Raw genomic sequence first — 16,956 nt, 5'->3', positions numbered from 1 at the left:
TAGAAACTTTGAACCATTCGGCTGTTTACAACTCCCTTTGTACACACCTATTTTTGCAACAGGTGTGTCACATTGCAGTCATTTTACTGTCTGTTGAGTCACTGAACGTTGGAGGAACATTGCTGAAATGCTCGACAGTTGCATGTCAGTAAAAAATGAAAATTCCATTATGAAATAAATAGATTTTTAAAACTTCAATTCATCTGCTGCCATCATATTATCATCTTCATTTGTGGTTGAAATGATGTAATGCGCCAGGCCGGGACATAATAAAACACAATGTGATTTATTGTCCTGCTCAAGCACACAGATCTCTGGTAATGCAGCATATCTTGATTAAAAACACAAACATAACATTTTTCTGTTGCAACATTCACCTTTCTCCTACATCTCTGTCTGTTGTTTTTTGTCTGTTGGAATGATATAAGGACACAGATGTTAGCGCACTGGCCAATGGCGAGCAGGAGGGGGCTGGTCTGGACCATTCTCCACTCCATCCTGTCTTTTAAAACTCTGGGAACTTCACAAAACTATCAGACTTGATTTTGAAGGACGGGAAAAACTAATTCATCGGTCAAGTCTCTCAAAAACTTGACAAACCCATACCTATTTTCCTTTTGTGTGTGTGTGTGTGTGTGTGTGTGTGTGTGTCTTTCATTTATTTTTTGTTACCAACAGCAGACCATCATTGACAGTGGCACTATGTGGGACTTCACAGTCGTGACGCTGGTGCTGTCTACCGTCTTAGTTGTGTCTCTGGCACAAGGTAATGTAATTTAAATAATCTCATAACTGTCTTAATTAGAACATGTAAGGATGTTATTAATTAATTATGTAACAGTTTGCTGTCAGCACTTAAGAGTTAGAAAAACAGAGAGAGCTTGTTTGTTTGTGAGAGCTGTATCAACTTTCATGGCTAGAGTGATCTTCAGTAAATCACATAATTTTTGCCTACAGATCTGCTTCTGTTTGACTCATTGACACTTTGAAAGGAAAGGTTTTAGTAATTATGTAAATTCAAACAGATGAATGTGATTTTTAAGCAACTACCATCTATAATAAATAACTGCAATGTATTGACATGAGAACAGAAGTATGGCACCTTATCATATTGCCATTAAAAAGCCCTATACAAAATAGTGACAATAGTGTCACAAAGCAGCATTATTTTAAACTTCACGCGACATTCAAACGTTTTTGCTTTGGAATATATATATATATATATATATATATATATATATATATATATACGGTAGAGGAATTCATTATGTGAATGACTGACTGTCGCGAAATACTGGAAAACTGCCCACCGTCTCAGACTGACATTTTGGAGCAGCACCGGTTTACCCACCTCTTTTCCATTCACTGTCAGTCCACAGTGGTCTCCGGTCCACCTCAACCTCTCTGCGGAATTTATTACCTGTTTCCCAACACAAGTAGACAGCCGGCACGGAAAATAGCGCCTGACATTGCTGAGGTCTAAGTCAAGGCTTTTAAAAACCTTTAGGACTAAAATTTGGTTTTAAATAACCAGATGTCTCTCAGTCATCCGGTAATGAGCTGCAAGCCCGCGCGTTCGTGCCAGTTTCATCCAGGGCACGGTGAAGCCATTTTCAACGCTCCAAAGTAAATATTGCCACTCTCTAATCTGCTCCATTCAAACGATTTATTCTCCAGATGTTTCACTTTGCTCTGAAGTTCAGCTGCCCAGTACATCGACCTCTGTTGCTTTGATGTGAAAAAGAGGGTGGAAAGAGGGATCAAAGGTAATGTGCGAGAGGTTATACATCTCAATTTCGTTCTTTTCCGTGAAGGGGCTGCTACCTGACCGATAACTAAATGTATACAACGAACACCCCTGACTCTTAATTCTGACTGGACACGCTGCGTTTAGCATATTTCGCGAAAGAATTGTTTATACAATAATAGATAATAATAATAAACGTAAAATTAGTGTCCTTTATCTGTTGCAGCCATATTTTTATAAGAAGACTCGATTCGTGCGTTAGAGGGATTTTCTCCTCTTTACACCCCTTATGTGAGGCAAAATCACTACAGGGCCTAAATTACAGTATAAATTTCAAATAAAATACATAAACATACGTTTGCTCGAAAAGCAACACTGCGTAAGTATTAATATAAGACTTGTTTTTTTAAAGCTGTAATGCATTATGTGGTTTTTTTTCACTTGTTTTACTAAAATCGGGGGGGAAAAAATTGAAAAATCAACGAGAAATTACATATTCAAGAAAACAAGTCTTAATTATTATTAATAATGAATCTAGTTTTATATATTTTTAAAATAATTTTTAAAATATTTATTGGAAAACAAATTTGAAAAGGCTAATTAAAGTCTTTTTAATTACAAAAAATACTTTTGTCCAGTGTAATAAGAATTTCTATATTCAAGCTGACACTTCAGATCAAATATGTGGATAAACCAGTTCAAAGACAAGGGAAACTAATCCAGATCATTTTTAAAAAACGCCAATCTGGCTATGGTTTCATTATTATGCAGTGACAATGGAGCAGTTCAGTTTAGAATAATAGAGCACAGATGCATCCCACTTCGGAGTCTATGGAACATTTGGTGTCTTCTAATCTTCTTCTCAACCCAATCAGACAGAGCTCACCATCTTCCATTCGAGCACACCTCAGCCAGGACATGTGCCAGATGCACAAAACTACTTCCATATGTTTGCCGACGCAGGATAAACACACAGACAAAACCACTTTGGAGCTCTCATTTGCATTCATTAAAACACGATGGGATGTGGAATGCAATTTCGAGACCACTGCCCGGGCACACTGCCTTCTTAAATGAAATGCCTCTGATTTCAAACAAATCCCTACTTGTTACCAACCTCGTATACTGCATTAAAGACATCAAAGTGCTTTCGCTCTCTCTCTAATACATATTGAGAATGTGGGTTAGCACTATAGCGCTTTGTCAAAGGGATTACATAACATGCCAAAATGATTTACCTTTCCTTTTCGGAAGAACCTGGGAAAAACTTTCAGAAAGAATAATGCTAGTGCCAGCTAAATTTTGGCATGTTTTTGAGTCTGTCCTGGGAGGCTTTTATTTACAGACAGTAGAGGGGACCAAAAATGATTCCCGGATAAACAGCATATCTACAGCATGTGCGCTAACCTCTCTGCCACAGCTTTGACGTAGCTATTTTATTAAAACCCAACCCTTGCATGTATTTTGATTAGCTTCTGGCTTGGGTAGCAATACTCCAAACGCACGTTAAAAATGGGGAATGTCTTATTAAAAGGCCACAGACTGTTATTTGCGTGATTCGTGAATGGATTAATTGTCTGAGTATGGCTATTGGACACTGTGCAGACTTTATGAGGTGACGCGAGAAGTCCTAAAAGAGTAATGATACTGCACTTTATATTGTGGGGTAAAACCCCTGGCAATAAAATAGGTACAAAATAATCACAGAATTGCTGAACCAAGTTTAAATCACCCTCTTGTGTGAGCCATCTCCCAAAATAAACTTGGCACAAGTGGTTTGTTATGGGAGGACAGAGTGTCAGTCTATGTTAGGAGGACACTGATATATAAATAGTTGCTAGTTTCCACTGCAAGGTAAATAATTTTTACACACCTGATCCTAATAATGTCCTGTTACTGGGTGTGGATATTACAAGGTTCCACTGAGTTCTTCCGTCTTGGAATAAAACAGACTATATTATGTGATGCGGTTATTGCTAATTATATTGGTGGGCATTGTAGGTGTGATAAAGATTTATTGTTCAAGTTTTTGGAAAAACTTTAGGTTTACGCCATAGTCTATGCTTGACGTCGTGATCACAATTCACCACCCAACACCACCCAATTTTCAGGCATTACCGAATACTGTCTTGTTCTATGTTTGATTTTCTCTTTCAGGTCAGTTAAAGGGTTAGTTCACCCAAAAATGAAAATAATGTAATTTATTACTCACCCTCATGTCGTTCTACACCCGTTTATCTTCGGAACACAAATTAAGTTATTTTTTATTAAATCCGATGGCTCAGTGAGGCCTCTATAGACAGCAATGTCATTGAACTTCTCAAGATCCAGAAAGGTACTCAAAACATATTTAAAACAGTTCATGTGAGTTCAGTGGTTCAATCTTAATATTATAAAGTGACGAGAAAACTTTTTGTGTGCCAAAAAAACAAAATAACAACTTTTTAATGATATCTAGTGATGGCTGATTTCAAAACACTGCTTCGAATCTTTTGTTTCAAATCAGTGATTTGGAGCACCAAAGTCACATGATTTCAGCACTTTTGACACGCGATCCGAATCACTGATTTGAAACAAAAGATTCAAAGCAGTCTTTTGAAATCGGCCATCACTAGATATCGTTGAAAAGTTGTTATTTTGTGTTTTTGGCACACAAAAATTTTTCTCCTCGCTTTATAATATTAAGATTGAACCACTGAACTCACATGAACTGTTTTAAATATGTTTTGAGTACCTTTCTGGATCTTGAGAAGTTCAATGACATTGCTGTCTATAAAGGCCTCACTGAGCCATCGGATTTAATAAAAAATAACTTCCGAAGATAAACGAAGGTCTTACGGGTGTAGAACGACATGAGGGTGAGTAATAAATGACATTATTTTCATTTTTGGGTGAACTAACCCTTTAAGTCCTGCTCACACCTAGAACGATATCTATAACAATAAGCATATTAGCGTCCACACCAACAGACGACGACGTTCTGTTTATTATAAGTGCACACTGCAGTTATGTTGTTTGCTGCTTTCAATGCTCGCACTCTTTAAAGTCCGGTAGATTCTGATTGGCTGTCAATGTTTTTATCATTCATCAGCTAAAAAAGAAATCATTCTGAAAGCGATTCAAATGATATCGTTCTCTGTGTCGTTATCGTTATAACTGTGGTGTGGACTTTCCTATTTTCATAGAATCTGAACCATTATTAAAACGTAACCATAGTTATGGTGATTGTCCTTGGTTTGAAGGCCCTTTACTTTCATGATGGAGGAGTTTGAAGAGAGTCTAGCTAGCTAGACGGAATAACATCACATGGCGGAGACAACTGAAATGACTGTGCTCTTTTCTTAATCATTAGCCTATTTTTTCTAAGTGTGGTATTTAGAAAAGCACTTTAAAAGCAACACAGTGCCACTAACACAGCAGGCCACTCAGGATAAATGTATAACTGAAATAATGACATTCTCATATTCTGTGATCTATACTTTGGGAATGACAAGCTCTCTTTCAGGTGAACCTGCAAGGTAAATCAATGCAGTATTTGAGAGGCATATAATCACAGTAATGGTGGTTTGGAGTAAATCCTGCAAAGTGTCGTCGGTGACTGACATGTCTGCCGCAGATAAGCGCTTCAGTGTGTGTTGAGTAATGCCAGTAATGATCCACTGTCAAGACACTGCGCTGTTTCTACTTGAGGATGTTAGGCTTGGCTACATCTGTGGGACACGTCTCCTTTGGAAAAAAATAATGGCATTGGTGAATGAATCCCTCAGTCTATGATTTCCTTATCACAGCACACTATAAGCAAGTTCTGGAAAGGGGTTCAGGGATTTACCTTCGACACACAGGACAGTCCGCATGAAGCACCGGAGGCCCACTGTCCTCCGCCTGGGATGTGGGAGTGCATCTTCTGGCAATGTGTCATCTAGAAAGCACGAGACGCCATGTGTTTGTTCCCATTACTCTATCTTCTCCTTTGGGGCCCTGGCTAGTAAGTGTCTCCAGATTAGTTTGAGAATGGATGTAGGGGATCAGGCCATTGTGCATGCTTAACTTCCATATGTTTGCAGCATCTCCCGACGTGACCAGACAGAGCGGAAAGAGATACAGTGCAGAAATGGACCGAATGTGTCTTCCTCAGGCCAATCATGAGATCAGATATCAGGTGCTAACTCAAAACTGTTTGGACGTGGTTCAGAAGGGCCGTAGATGCCAAGGGCTTCTGAGCCGATAAAAGTAGGCCACTTGGACTCTGGTGGCAGCGATGCCGAGAGCACAAAAAAGTCAGTACTTAAATATTGAATGTCTTTAGCACACATTCCATTTACCACAAAGCCAGGCAGGATTTTCCGATCACATTCGCAGACGTGTCTGCAACCTAAGGAACGTGCAAGGAATACGTTTTTCTGATCTATTACATTGCAAATGATATTGCACTGTAATAGATCAAACAAATTTTGTGTCCAACTTTTTAAGACCAAATTTAGTTAGTCCCTAAGGAGGTCAGTGTTCCTTGTAGATTTAACTGCAGCTAAAGTTCCTTTGGTAGCACCTTTGCTGAGTGCACTGTAATAAAGTTTGTATTCCCACAGGACCCATCTGGGACAGCTCACATCTTCAGAGGTTAAACAAAACGGACAGGAACAAAAAGCTGGCTTACAACAGCCTTATGGAACCACAGACCACAGGTAGTTATGGATATATTAACATGCTCTCTTTATGCAATCAACTAATTTGTGGTGTCCTAGTTGATCCAAACCGCATTGTGGATCTTTGTGATTCTAAAAATTGTGATGTAATGATTTCTGGAGTCATCCGTCTTCATTAAATGTGAGCCTTAATGATGAAGGCATATAGCCACTGCAATGCTGAAACAATAAAACATTGACTCGTTTACGTGTAAATGAGTTTACACATGTTCCTAATTGAAGCAAGAGAAAAAGTTGTCTCTTAGACAATTCAGGCAGCTCTCTCTGCCTTGAATAACGTCATCTGATTCATACCTCCCATGGGATAGCTTGACATAAAGCAACAAGCACTTTTGTGAGACACGGATTGTATTTTAATATGATGCAAAAAAGCTGGACTAATCTTTTGGAGTAAACCAACCACAATGGGGCAGAAATCTGACGTAATCTGGAAACTCTCTTTCTTCACATCTTTGGGTCACTGGCAAGAGCATACTGTTCTTGTAAAACATCTTACTCTGATCTTTGTTTTGTGTAACCCAGGCGTGACCGAGTGGACATCCTGGTTCAATATCGACCATCCGGGAGGAAACGGCGACTACGAGAGGTTAGAAGCCATTCGCTTCTACTATCGGGAAAGGGTCTGCTCACGACCTGTAGCCATGGAGGCCCGTACCACGGACTGGGTTGCAGCTGCGGATACAGGGGAGGTGGTCCATTCCAGTCTGGAGAAGGGCTTCTGGTGCATCAATAAGGAGCAGCCGCTTGGTCGCAGCTGCTCCAACTACCATGTGCGATTCCAGTGTCCACCAGGTACAATTAGTCAAGAGACAATCCATCAAAGTAGAGAAGTGTATTCCATATGGAGGCATATGCATCATTTTAACATATGAGTGTTATGCATTTTAACATATGAGAGTTTTTTTGTTGTTGTTTCTTAAGTCCACTCATACTGGACCGACTGGAGCGAATGGACGCCTTGCTCTGCCACTGCCTGTAACGATGTTGGCATCCAAGTCCGTCAGAGGAAGTGCATGAGCACGCAACCTCTTCCGTTGCTGCTTTCGCCCGTCTGCGTGGGACCTCACATCGAACGGAGAGAGTGTTCAACCCCACCATGTCAAGGTATACAAAGAACGAATATGAATTTGACAACCTTTACATTTTTATAACACTTAATGATATAATATGGATTTCTAGTCTTCATTGATAAGTTTCAGTAGCGTCTGCTAAAAACCACTTAAATCAACCGAAGATGGTTTTTAGTTGGTTTAATCTGTTCTAGCTGTTCTTATCCAACTTGGCTACCCTTATGAAAAAGTATACCTCAAGTTCATTTTATTAAGTATCCTTAAGTACGTTTAAGGGCATTATAAGTATAACAGTAGTAAACTTTAAGTGCACAACTACGTTTCTCATTTATACTGCATCTGTACTACAAGAGAACTTATAAGTATACTATTAGTTTTAATTTTATTACTTGTAGTACATTTTTTTTAGTTTATAAAAAGTACACTGAAGTATTCTCTTAGTAAACTACTAGTTTAGTAGTTTTATACTGCAAGTTTTATAGTTTTCTTTAAGTGAACATAACATCATATTTATAGTTTATTAATTATACAGTATATTATTTTTACACTTTAAGTATACTACTATGTTCCTATTTAGGTATTAGTTTTTTATAAGCTACTTGAAATATACCTTTAACTGTACTTTAACACTTTCCATTTAAGAACAATATCCTAGCTTAATGCATCCTTTTTAATCAACACTTGAATGTGGTTAAGTTTAATTTAAAAAGCAACATTTTAAACAAAAAGCTGGGAAATCACATTTTTTCAAAGACTACGTCTGAATCAGATTCAGAACGAAGAAGCAATTCAGTTGTTTCTGCTTCTTCTTCACCTGTGTTTTGATCCAGAGATTCTGTACTAGAAGTTGCATAATAGCGTCCCCTACTGTATAACAGTGAAAACAGGGATAGTGGAAAAATTTATTCAGTTGCGGGGAAAGAGTAAAGTAGATTTGAAGTAAATTCCTATGTACACTAACAGTGGACTAGCCTACACAAAAATTAAAATACTCAGAATTAGGAAAGACTGAGTACATGTATAGTCCAAATATACTTATACAGACAGAAAGGTCTAAGCATAAGTATAAGTGCTATTTCTAAGTATATTTCTGAGAAGTATATAAAAATTAGACTGAAAGTATACTTTCTTATATTTAGTTAAAAAGAAGTACACTAATGGCACTAATTTTGTAAGGGTAAGAAGGCATTATAATGGCTTAGCTAGTCGACCGGTTGTTTCAAAGTACCCAAAAACCTGTTTAAACCAGCAAACCATTTTAGGCTGGTTTAAACTTTTTTTTCTGCAGGATAAAGCCTGATTTTTAGACAGCAGTGAGGTGTCACACGCTCATTGAATGCTCTTCATAGATACGTCCAAATGTTTGTTTTTAATGCATTTCTGAATCACTTGAAACATTTTGACACTCAACTCAGAATTGAGGCTTATTTTCCACTCTTGATCCTCGAGAGCGATCACATCCTGCTGACATTTACATGACACATGTGGTGCCCAATTAAGCTGGCTAAACCCAAACATGTTTCTGTATGTACAGAGCTTTGTTGTCTTTGATCATGAAATCAATGTAACCACACTGGCAAAGATGTCAAAATGCAGTCTGACATTTCTGTACACGCACACACACGTGTATATTTAAATAGAAAAATAACAAAGAGGATTTTTTGTCTTGTTTGTAGGATTTGCTTATTTTCTTTGTCTTACAGCATAAACTAGATTTTTACATTTTCTGAAAATGTGAGTGGCATTTGTGAAAAACTAGTCACCATGATGCTAAAGTGTTGTGGGTGTTTGCCAAGACTTTTCTATTTGGTTCCTAGGGTGTTCTGAGTAGTTTTAGCATGTGTGGTGTCTATTTGTTTGCTAAGGTGTTCTGTTCATTTAACTTAATAGGATGATGCAGTCAGAAATGTTAATTACCACTGTCTTCCCTTAAATCTTGACTAAACAGCCTTGTGGAGCCAGTGGGGTTCATGGAGTGCTTGTTCAGTGACCTGTGGGAAGGGACGCAGGACAAGACGTAGGACATGTCACAGATCTTCAACTAAGATTCAGTGTACAGGACGACCCGCAGAGGTCCAAAAGTGTGGAAATCCATGCCCAGGTATTGTGTATTACAAAACACACAATCTTTGAAAAGCCATAATATTTTTTGTTACTTTGAAATCAAAACATCTATTTTATTTTTTATAGTGGCATGCAAACGTGTCTGTCCTGGGGGACGTCCCAATAAGGACTGCAGCTACTGTATCTGTGATGGACAGACACTACACGGGGAGGTCTTCACCGTTACAGGTGTCCCAGTGGCTGACGCCACAGTGGCTCTGGCCAGCCAAGCCAAGGTCATCCGTGCCCACACTGATTCCAAGGGTCAATTCAAGATTGAAGGACTGTGCACCAACCCTCAGAGCCAAGTAATCATAAGGAAGGATAAATTTGCTCCCATCACTCTCCCTGTTTCCATCAACAGCACTGATGAACTCTGGGTACGGGCCGTCTTACGATCCTCAGGTAAAGAAGAAGAAAACGTGAAAAAGTTATAATATTAATACACTGAAGTTGGATATGGATTACCCCACATTGATAGCTTAATTTGAACAAATCTTACCATGTCTTACAGAAAAGCCATATATTGAGAAACATCCCGAAGACAAAGTACGTTACGAGGGACAACGTGCAACCCTTTGCTGTAGAGCCACAGGAACACCAAAACCTGACAAATATTACTGGTAAAAAACAATGAAGTTTGTAATTAGATTTTCTGACATATGGCATTAATGTCTTAGTTACAGAAAATATTAATTTGTTTGATTCAAAGGTACCACAACGGAACTTTATTGAATCGCACAAAATACAAGTACGATGAAGATTTGATATTGCGGGACCTAAAACCAGAGCAGTCAGGGCAATATCACTGCAAAGCAACTAGTCTGACAGGCAGCATCAAGTCTACTGCAGCCGTCCTCACTGTTTTCGGTAAGTGCAAAACCATTTTAGCGGTCAACGGGGATTTGTCAAAATGTCCCTAAAGAAGAAAAATAACCCCATTAAATATTGAGGTCTCTAATGAAATATTAAAGTCTCTAATGTCTAGTGACATGTGCAGTACAATATTTTATTATGTTTAAGTTGGTAGAAAATACCACTTTCTAAACAAGGAATGACTGGAAAGAAGTCGTGGTGGGCAGACTAAAATCCTTAAATCCCACCCTCTCCATATTAAAGTGAAATCCAAGCTTGTCAATAAATCTTGTTTTTTCATCCTCAGACAAGTATGTATTTCTACTTTTGCTCACATAACTACACATTTTGAGAATTCCCATGATGCTTATTATCCAAGATATAGATTGTCAGAAATAGTCTGCCGAAATGTGTGCTAAAGCAATCAGCCCTAGACTTTGTCTGAGGGATCTCTTTGCTTCTTAATCATTATGGCATATGAAATGTGCTTTGCTGAATGAAACACTAACACCTGTCACAGCAGGATTCTTAATGGAGGATGATTAATGTGTTTTGTATTCACTCTGGCATTTAAACAACAGCTACAGGAGAAAAGTTTTCTGTAAATTAAATTTCATCCACTTCAAATAAGATTACATGGTTGCTCTCTCAAATAAGTGTCATTTTAAAGGAAAAAACAGCTCTCTAATGAATAAATGAGCAGCATTAACAGTAGAGTGGTAATGTGACAATAATAACGGCAGTCATTAATATGGTGACAGAATGAGATCATAAAATTTAAACAGAAACAATAATTTGGCAGGTCATGACTCCCCTTTCAAGCTTCCAAGTTCAGTGACCCAGTTTTATTTGTTCGCAATGTTCCATTCATTACCATATTGGAGGCAGTTTTTATTTTCTGAAACATTAATATTTTGCTTTAAACCAAGTGGTATGTATGTCTTCGGCTGGTAAAGGTCAACTAATAAGATAAACACTGTAAAATATTTTTGTAAAACATTCCTACTGTGATACAAGTCAAAAATACTATCAAAACATCTTTATAATAAGGAAAATATACTTCAAAATTTTATAGCATTTTCTTTTTCTCTGTTTTAAGAAGACTTTTATACAGTGGGTTAAGGAAAATAAACTTGATTTAAATAAACTTTTCTTTGAAAACATTTTTTCTTATCATGTCAATTTATCTGCTTTAAGTATTAAAAATATAGCACACTGATCTTACATTTTGTGTTCACAGCTAAAGGATCACCAGCATGCAACTCAACACCCGATTCTTACTTGATCAAATTGCCATTTGACTGCAGGCAGCCAGGAACAGACTCCAAGTTTTACAATGCAGGTCGCTGTCCACACAACAAATGCCCTGGATCACTGGACTTTGACATGCGCTGCAGGGATGGATCCGGCTTCTGCTGTGGGGTCAAACAAATGGACACTAGAGAGATCAACTGTGGCCGTTACACCCTGCCTATCAAGGTTGTGAGTGAATGTGGCTGCCAGACCTGCGTGGAGCCCAAAGTCCTTGTACGGGGCAGAGTGGTGGCAACAGACAATGATGAACCCCTTCGCTTTGGACACATTTACATAGGGAAGGAACGGATAGGTACCACGGGATATCAGGGTGGGTTCACAATCCAGGTGTCTCCAGATACACAGCGTCTTGTGGTAAACTTTGTCGACCCTTCTCAGAAGTTCATCGACACAATCAAGGTTTTTATTTTTGACAAAAGAGGAGGTTCGGTCTATCATGATGTAAAAGTGATGAGGAAGCAAGAACCTATTGATATCAATGCTGCCGAAAGCAATACCATTTACCTAGGTGAAATTAAAGGCGAGAACCCTATCGGTCAACTGGTGATACCTCCAAATTCTTTCCATAAAAACACAGGAGAAGTGTATGAAGGGACCGTTAAGGCCAGTGTCACGTTCCTTGACCCACGCAACATTACCATGGCTGCTGCTGCCCCTGGTGATCTCAACTTTGTAGACGATGAAGGAGACATGCTCCCTCTCAGGACATACGGAATGTTTTCAGTAGATTTCCGAGATGGGGAAAACCAGGAGGTTCTAGGAGCCGGCGCAGTCCAAGTTCTCCTTGATTCAGAGCATGTTAAGATGCAGGAGCACATTCCTGCTATGAAACTCTGGTCCCTCAATCCCGACACAGGCATTTGGGAAGAGGAAAGTAACTTTCAACCCACACAAAGTACCATTGCTGGCAGTGGGAGGAACAAACGAGAGGAGCGCACCTTCCTGATAGGAAATATGGAAATCAGGGAGCGTAGGTTGTTCAATCTCGATGTACCTGAAAATCGCCGCTGCTATGTCAAGGTGAGGGCGTACATGAGCGACAAATTCCTGCCCAATGAGCAACTAGAAGGAGTGGTAATAAACTTGATAAACCTGGAGCCCAAGCCTGGTTACTCGTCAAATCCAAGGGCATGGGGTCGCTTTGATAGTGTGATAACAGGACCAAATGGTGCTTGTCTTCCAGCTTTCTGCGATGCTCAGAGGCCTGACGCATACACGGCTTACGTCACGGCTATAATGGGAGGTGAGGAATTGGAAGCAGCCCCCTCAATGCCAAAAATGAACCCAAACATTATTGGCGTGTCTCAACCTTACTTAGGGAAGTTAGATTACCAGCGCTCAGATCACGAGGATCCAGCACTTAAGAAAACAGCTTTCAGAATCAACCTTGCCAAACCAAACCCTAACAATTTTGATGAAACGAATGGTCCAATCTATCCTTACCAGAGTTTAATTGGATGTGAAAATGCACCTGTTGACGCCAACCACTTTCGTTTCTTCCGTGTCGAAAAAGACAAATACGAGTACAATGTGGTACCCTTTCAGGAGAGTGACCTCACATCTTGGACTGGAGACTACCTTTCCTGGTGGCCAAATCCACAGGAGTTCAGGGCTTGCTTCATCAAAGTTAAGATTCATGGAGCTACAGAAATCATGGTAAGGTCAAGAAACCTTGGTGGCACTCATCCTCAAACAAGGGGTCAGTTGTATGGCATTAGAGACATTCGTAGTACCCGTGACTTAAACCATCCCAACACCTCTGCTGCTTGTCTTGAGTTCAAGTGCAGTGGGATGCTCTTTGATCAAGGTATTGTAGACAGGTCACTCATTTCTGTGATTCCACAAGGCAACTGCCGTCGGATAGGCATCAACGGTCTCCTGCAAGAGTATCTAATAAAGCATCCTCCTGTTCTTCAGAACAATGAGTCTCATGTATTCAATATGTTAGCTCCTGTTGATCCCCTTGGACACAATTACGGAATATATACCGTCACTGACCAAAACCCACGTGTTGCCAAAGAGATCGCCATTGGCCGTTGCTTTGATGGAACTTCAGATGGTTTTTCCAGGGAGATGAAGTCAGATTCTGGAGTGGCACTAACGTTCAGCTGCCCTAAAAGAACTGTGAATCGTGAGAGTTTATTCCAGCGCTTGCAAACAAATCCTGGCCTAACACTAACACAGATGGCACGGGAGATGAGGGAGTCCCAGGGATTGCAAGTCAGAAGAGGGTCAACCCAAATGGTGGCCTACCCCTTTGGCCAACAGGGCAGGAGCCAGAACCGCAGAGCCACTAACACTAACAGAAGGAGACCTGCTACAAGGACACAACCAAGACAGTAGATCTTTCTTTAGGTGAGTTCTCCGAGTGCACTTTTAAAAAAATAATTTCAAGATGTTGATGAAAATCAAGCGTATGCTTTCTATCCACATGCAGGTCTTTCAGGTTGAAAAGAATGAAGAAATAAGACTCAAAGAACCTGCAATGGAAATCCCAAACTTGGCCAGCTGGGTGATATTGGATGCTCTGTCCTAACGGAGCAAAATCCTTACCTGATTTATCCGAACACATTTAAACTCTTTCTGTTTGTCTATGGAAAACTGTCCTCTCAAGTTTACTTCATTGTTTAAGACGCTTATTTTATGATTAGGCCAAATACTCATACAGGATGATATCATTTATTTATTTCAAATGTCAAAACGTGCTTATGTGGAGTGTCTACTTTTAGATTATTGACTCATTATTGACTCAGACAAGTCTGTAGGGGTTAAGGTCAAGTGTGACAGCTGCTAATCCTTTCATCAATGACATATTAGAGAACTCTGTGGGATGCAATAAACTAGACCCGAGGCAGCAAAGATGCTTGTTCTGTCTCACCTCCTTTTTGTTGTTATTTGGCCAACTATCGGTCTGACCAAAGCACGACTGACCCCAGCCAAGAATTGCATTCCTTAACAGAATTGATCACCAAGGTAGACAAAACAAACATGTGGTGAGACATAATGATTTAATGGCTCTAACGTCAAACGCAAATTAATGCAACATTGCCTCTTTTTTTTTTTTAATGCCCTCATCATCCTTCTAACCGCATGACTGGCCTAATTAAAAGTTTTCTTTTGATATGAAATCCAACTAATACAGTACATCTCAGTGTATAATGTCTAGATCTTAGGGTAAACTGATTGTATTTTGTTTCTTGTTTCTGTCTTCTAAAGTGCAATATTGTGTTCCAATAATGACTTGAGAGTCCTAACAAAAATGCCCTATGTTATGAGCCAATCAGCCATAGGTCTGTTTAAAATGTTGGGCTATTCCCTCAAAAGTGTATATCTGAATTTGAAATTACATAGCACCTGTTTTTTAACCTAGACATAATGAATCTGAGCTTGCTAATCCAATGCAGTCTCCTCTCATTTAGCCAGCTGACAATGCAACATAAATGCAGTTGCAGTATTTTAAAACCACCTTGAAGTAACTGTGGACATTTACAAAAAAACACTTGTGTGATTTCAACATTTAATGGACCATAAAAAATCATGCAGACCTGCATGAGCTGGTCAACTGTATTTTCTGAGGTATGTTTTGTAGGTAGCATTGCAAATAGGATTTCATTATGGTAATTCTGCTTTGATTTGTCTAATCCCTTACGCGGTAAAATTCCTCACTATCCTGTGTTGGTTCAAAGCAGGAATTTAATTGGGTTGAGGGATTGCAGTGCATGTTTTAATAGATAATGGTGGAAATGTTTATTGTCTTTGTCTCCAAACAATGTACAGCTTGCCCAGTGCGGGTAGAATATAAACAATATTGTGAAATGAAATCATTTAAATCTTAAAAGGAACAAAAATATAATACCTCAGAAAAGAAACAATATTGATTAATCTGAATAATCCGTCTGAATAAAAGATAGATGTCTTCAAGAAAATAATACAGAATATGGCAAATTTTTCTAAAATTGCAGTTGACCAAATATAATCAGACATTAAAATATGATATTTTTCAATAATTATGTAAAAAGTATGTTAAATTGTGCCATTAACAGCACATTGTTGTCGCCAACTAGAATCATGAGGAAATATTATGTAACTCTAATCCACATTTTTTCCTGTTTAAACTCTAAAACACTTTGCTGTATGCCAAGTACAGACTTAAAACAACTAAAATCATGTTTGTCTGTTTTTTATATCCCAGACAGTCTCACCTGTGAGTGATGTTGAGTCATACATTTGTAACTTGAATAACTTTAAACTTCTGTAATTTTGTAATATATTCAGTTAATGTAACCTTTGGTCTTTCAGCATATCTATACTGTACATTTCTATTTTAGAGGCAAGCTGGAGGTGGATATTGGATGAAATACGGTGCTAAAAAAAATTAGTTGGCCTTCAGTTAGCTTTCAAAAGAGTGTTTGTCCTCACTTCAACTGTCTGGCTGGTCTCAGGGAGACTACAAAATTTCCAGGAATATCCTCTGGCAAAATGTGCGTTGATAACTCTACCGCATTGTCTACGCTACAAAGTTAGAGTTGAATATTTGCCTCTGCGCTCTCGGAAATCTCTCTTCATGCTTGTTTCACAAACATCTTACATAAAACAAATGCTGAAAATCCATGCAAATCATATTGTAACAGACTGCATGAAATTTTCCACCTTGCTATCTCAAAAGCCAGTTTTATGTGTAAATTGTGGATTAAAATGTCTGTCAATTTTACCAGAATGTAAATAAAGATCTCTTGTAAACATGTTCTATTGGCATTGTTTTTATTCCATCAAGCTTAAATACAAAAGATGTACACAAAAAGAAAAAATAACAAATCACAAGCAGGCAAAATATCACACATATAAATAACAATAAAACTGTAAAAAAAAAAAAAAAAAAAAAAGTTTGAGAATTGCATAGCTTTACAGATAACATCATTTTTGTATTAATATATTTTATAGGGGTAGGATAATCTCACAAATACTGGTGCTGCTTAAATGGGAAGAATGTTCAAAACAAGAATGTACATGTAAAATTTTTAACAAAGACAAGTACACATCATAACGGAATCATAAGTTTAAAAAAGGAGTCAACCAAGTAATTAATGGAATTCTCAGAAGTCTCTTAATTTTTTCCCTCCGGTGAAAGTAATTTCTACCTGACACTCAAGAGGATTGGATCTAG

General features: G+C 38.6%; 1 protein-coding gene across 1 annotated transcript; it reads left to right on the top strand.

Annotated features, from left to right (window-relative positions):
* Positions 1-532: 532 nt before the first annotated feature.
* On the top strand, positions 533-16,536 carry cilp2 (cartilage intermediate layer protein 2). Its single transcript, XM_051910959.1, has 10 exons — positions 533-766; positions 6,334-6,429; positions 6,973-7,242; positions 7,372-7,554; positions 9,469-9,621; positions 9,711-10,028; positions 10,138-10,246; positions 10,336-10,493; positions 11,719-14,147; positions 14,230-16,536. Exons 1-9 carry the CDS (start codon positions 703-705, stop codon positions 14,133-14,135), a joined length of 3,768 nt encoding a protein of 1,255 aa, XP_051766919.1. The 5' UTR covers positions 533-702; the 3' UTR covers positions 14,136-14,147; positions 14,230-16,536.
* Positions 16,537-16,956: the final 420 nt, after the last annotated feature.

This window comes from Ctenopharyngodon idella, chromosome 10 (genome assembly GCF_019924925.1).
Source record: "Ctenopharyngodon idella isolate HZGC_01 chromosome 10, HZGC01, whole genome shotgun sequence".
Lineage (NCBI taxonomy): Eukaryota > Metazoa > Chordata > Actinopteri > Cypriniformes > Xenocyprididae > Ctenopharyngodon > Ctenopharyngodon idella.
The sequence above is the reverse complement of the archived record's forward strand: the minus strand, read 5'-3'. Positions and strand labels throughout refer to the sequence as shown.

Bases quoted from the DNA above. Each gene is read 5' to 3' on its own strand.
- cilp2 (XM_051910959.1), top strand. From the start codon at position 703: ATGTGGGACTTCACAGTCGTGACGCTGGTGCTGTCTACCGTCTTAGTT. The intron at 6,430-6,972 runs GTAGTTATGGAT...TGTGTAACCCAG, and splicing joins TATGGAACCACAGACCACAG to GCGTGACCGAGTGGACATCC. The intron at 7,243-7,371 runs GTACAATTAGTC...TTGTTTCTTAAG, and splicing joins GCGATTCCAGTGTCCACCAG to TCCACTCATACTGGACCGAC.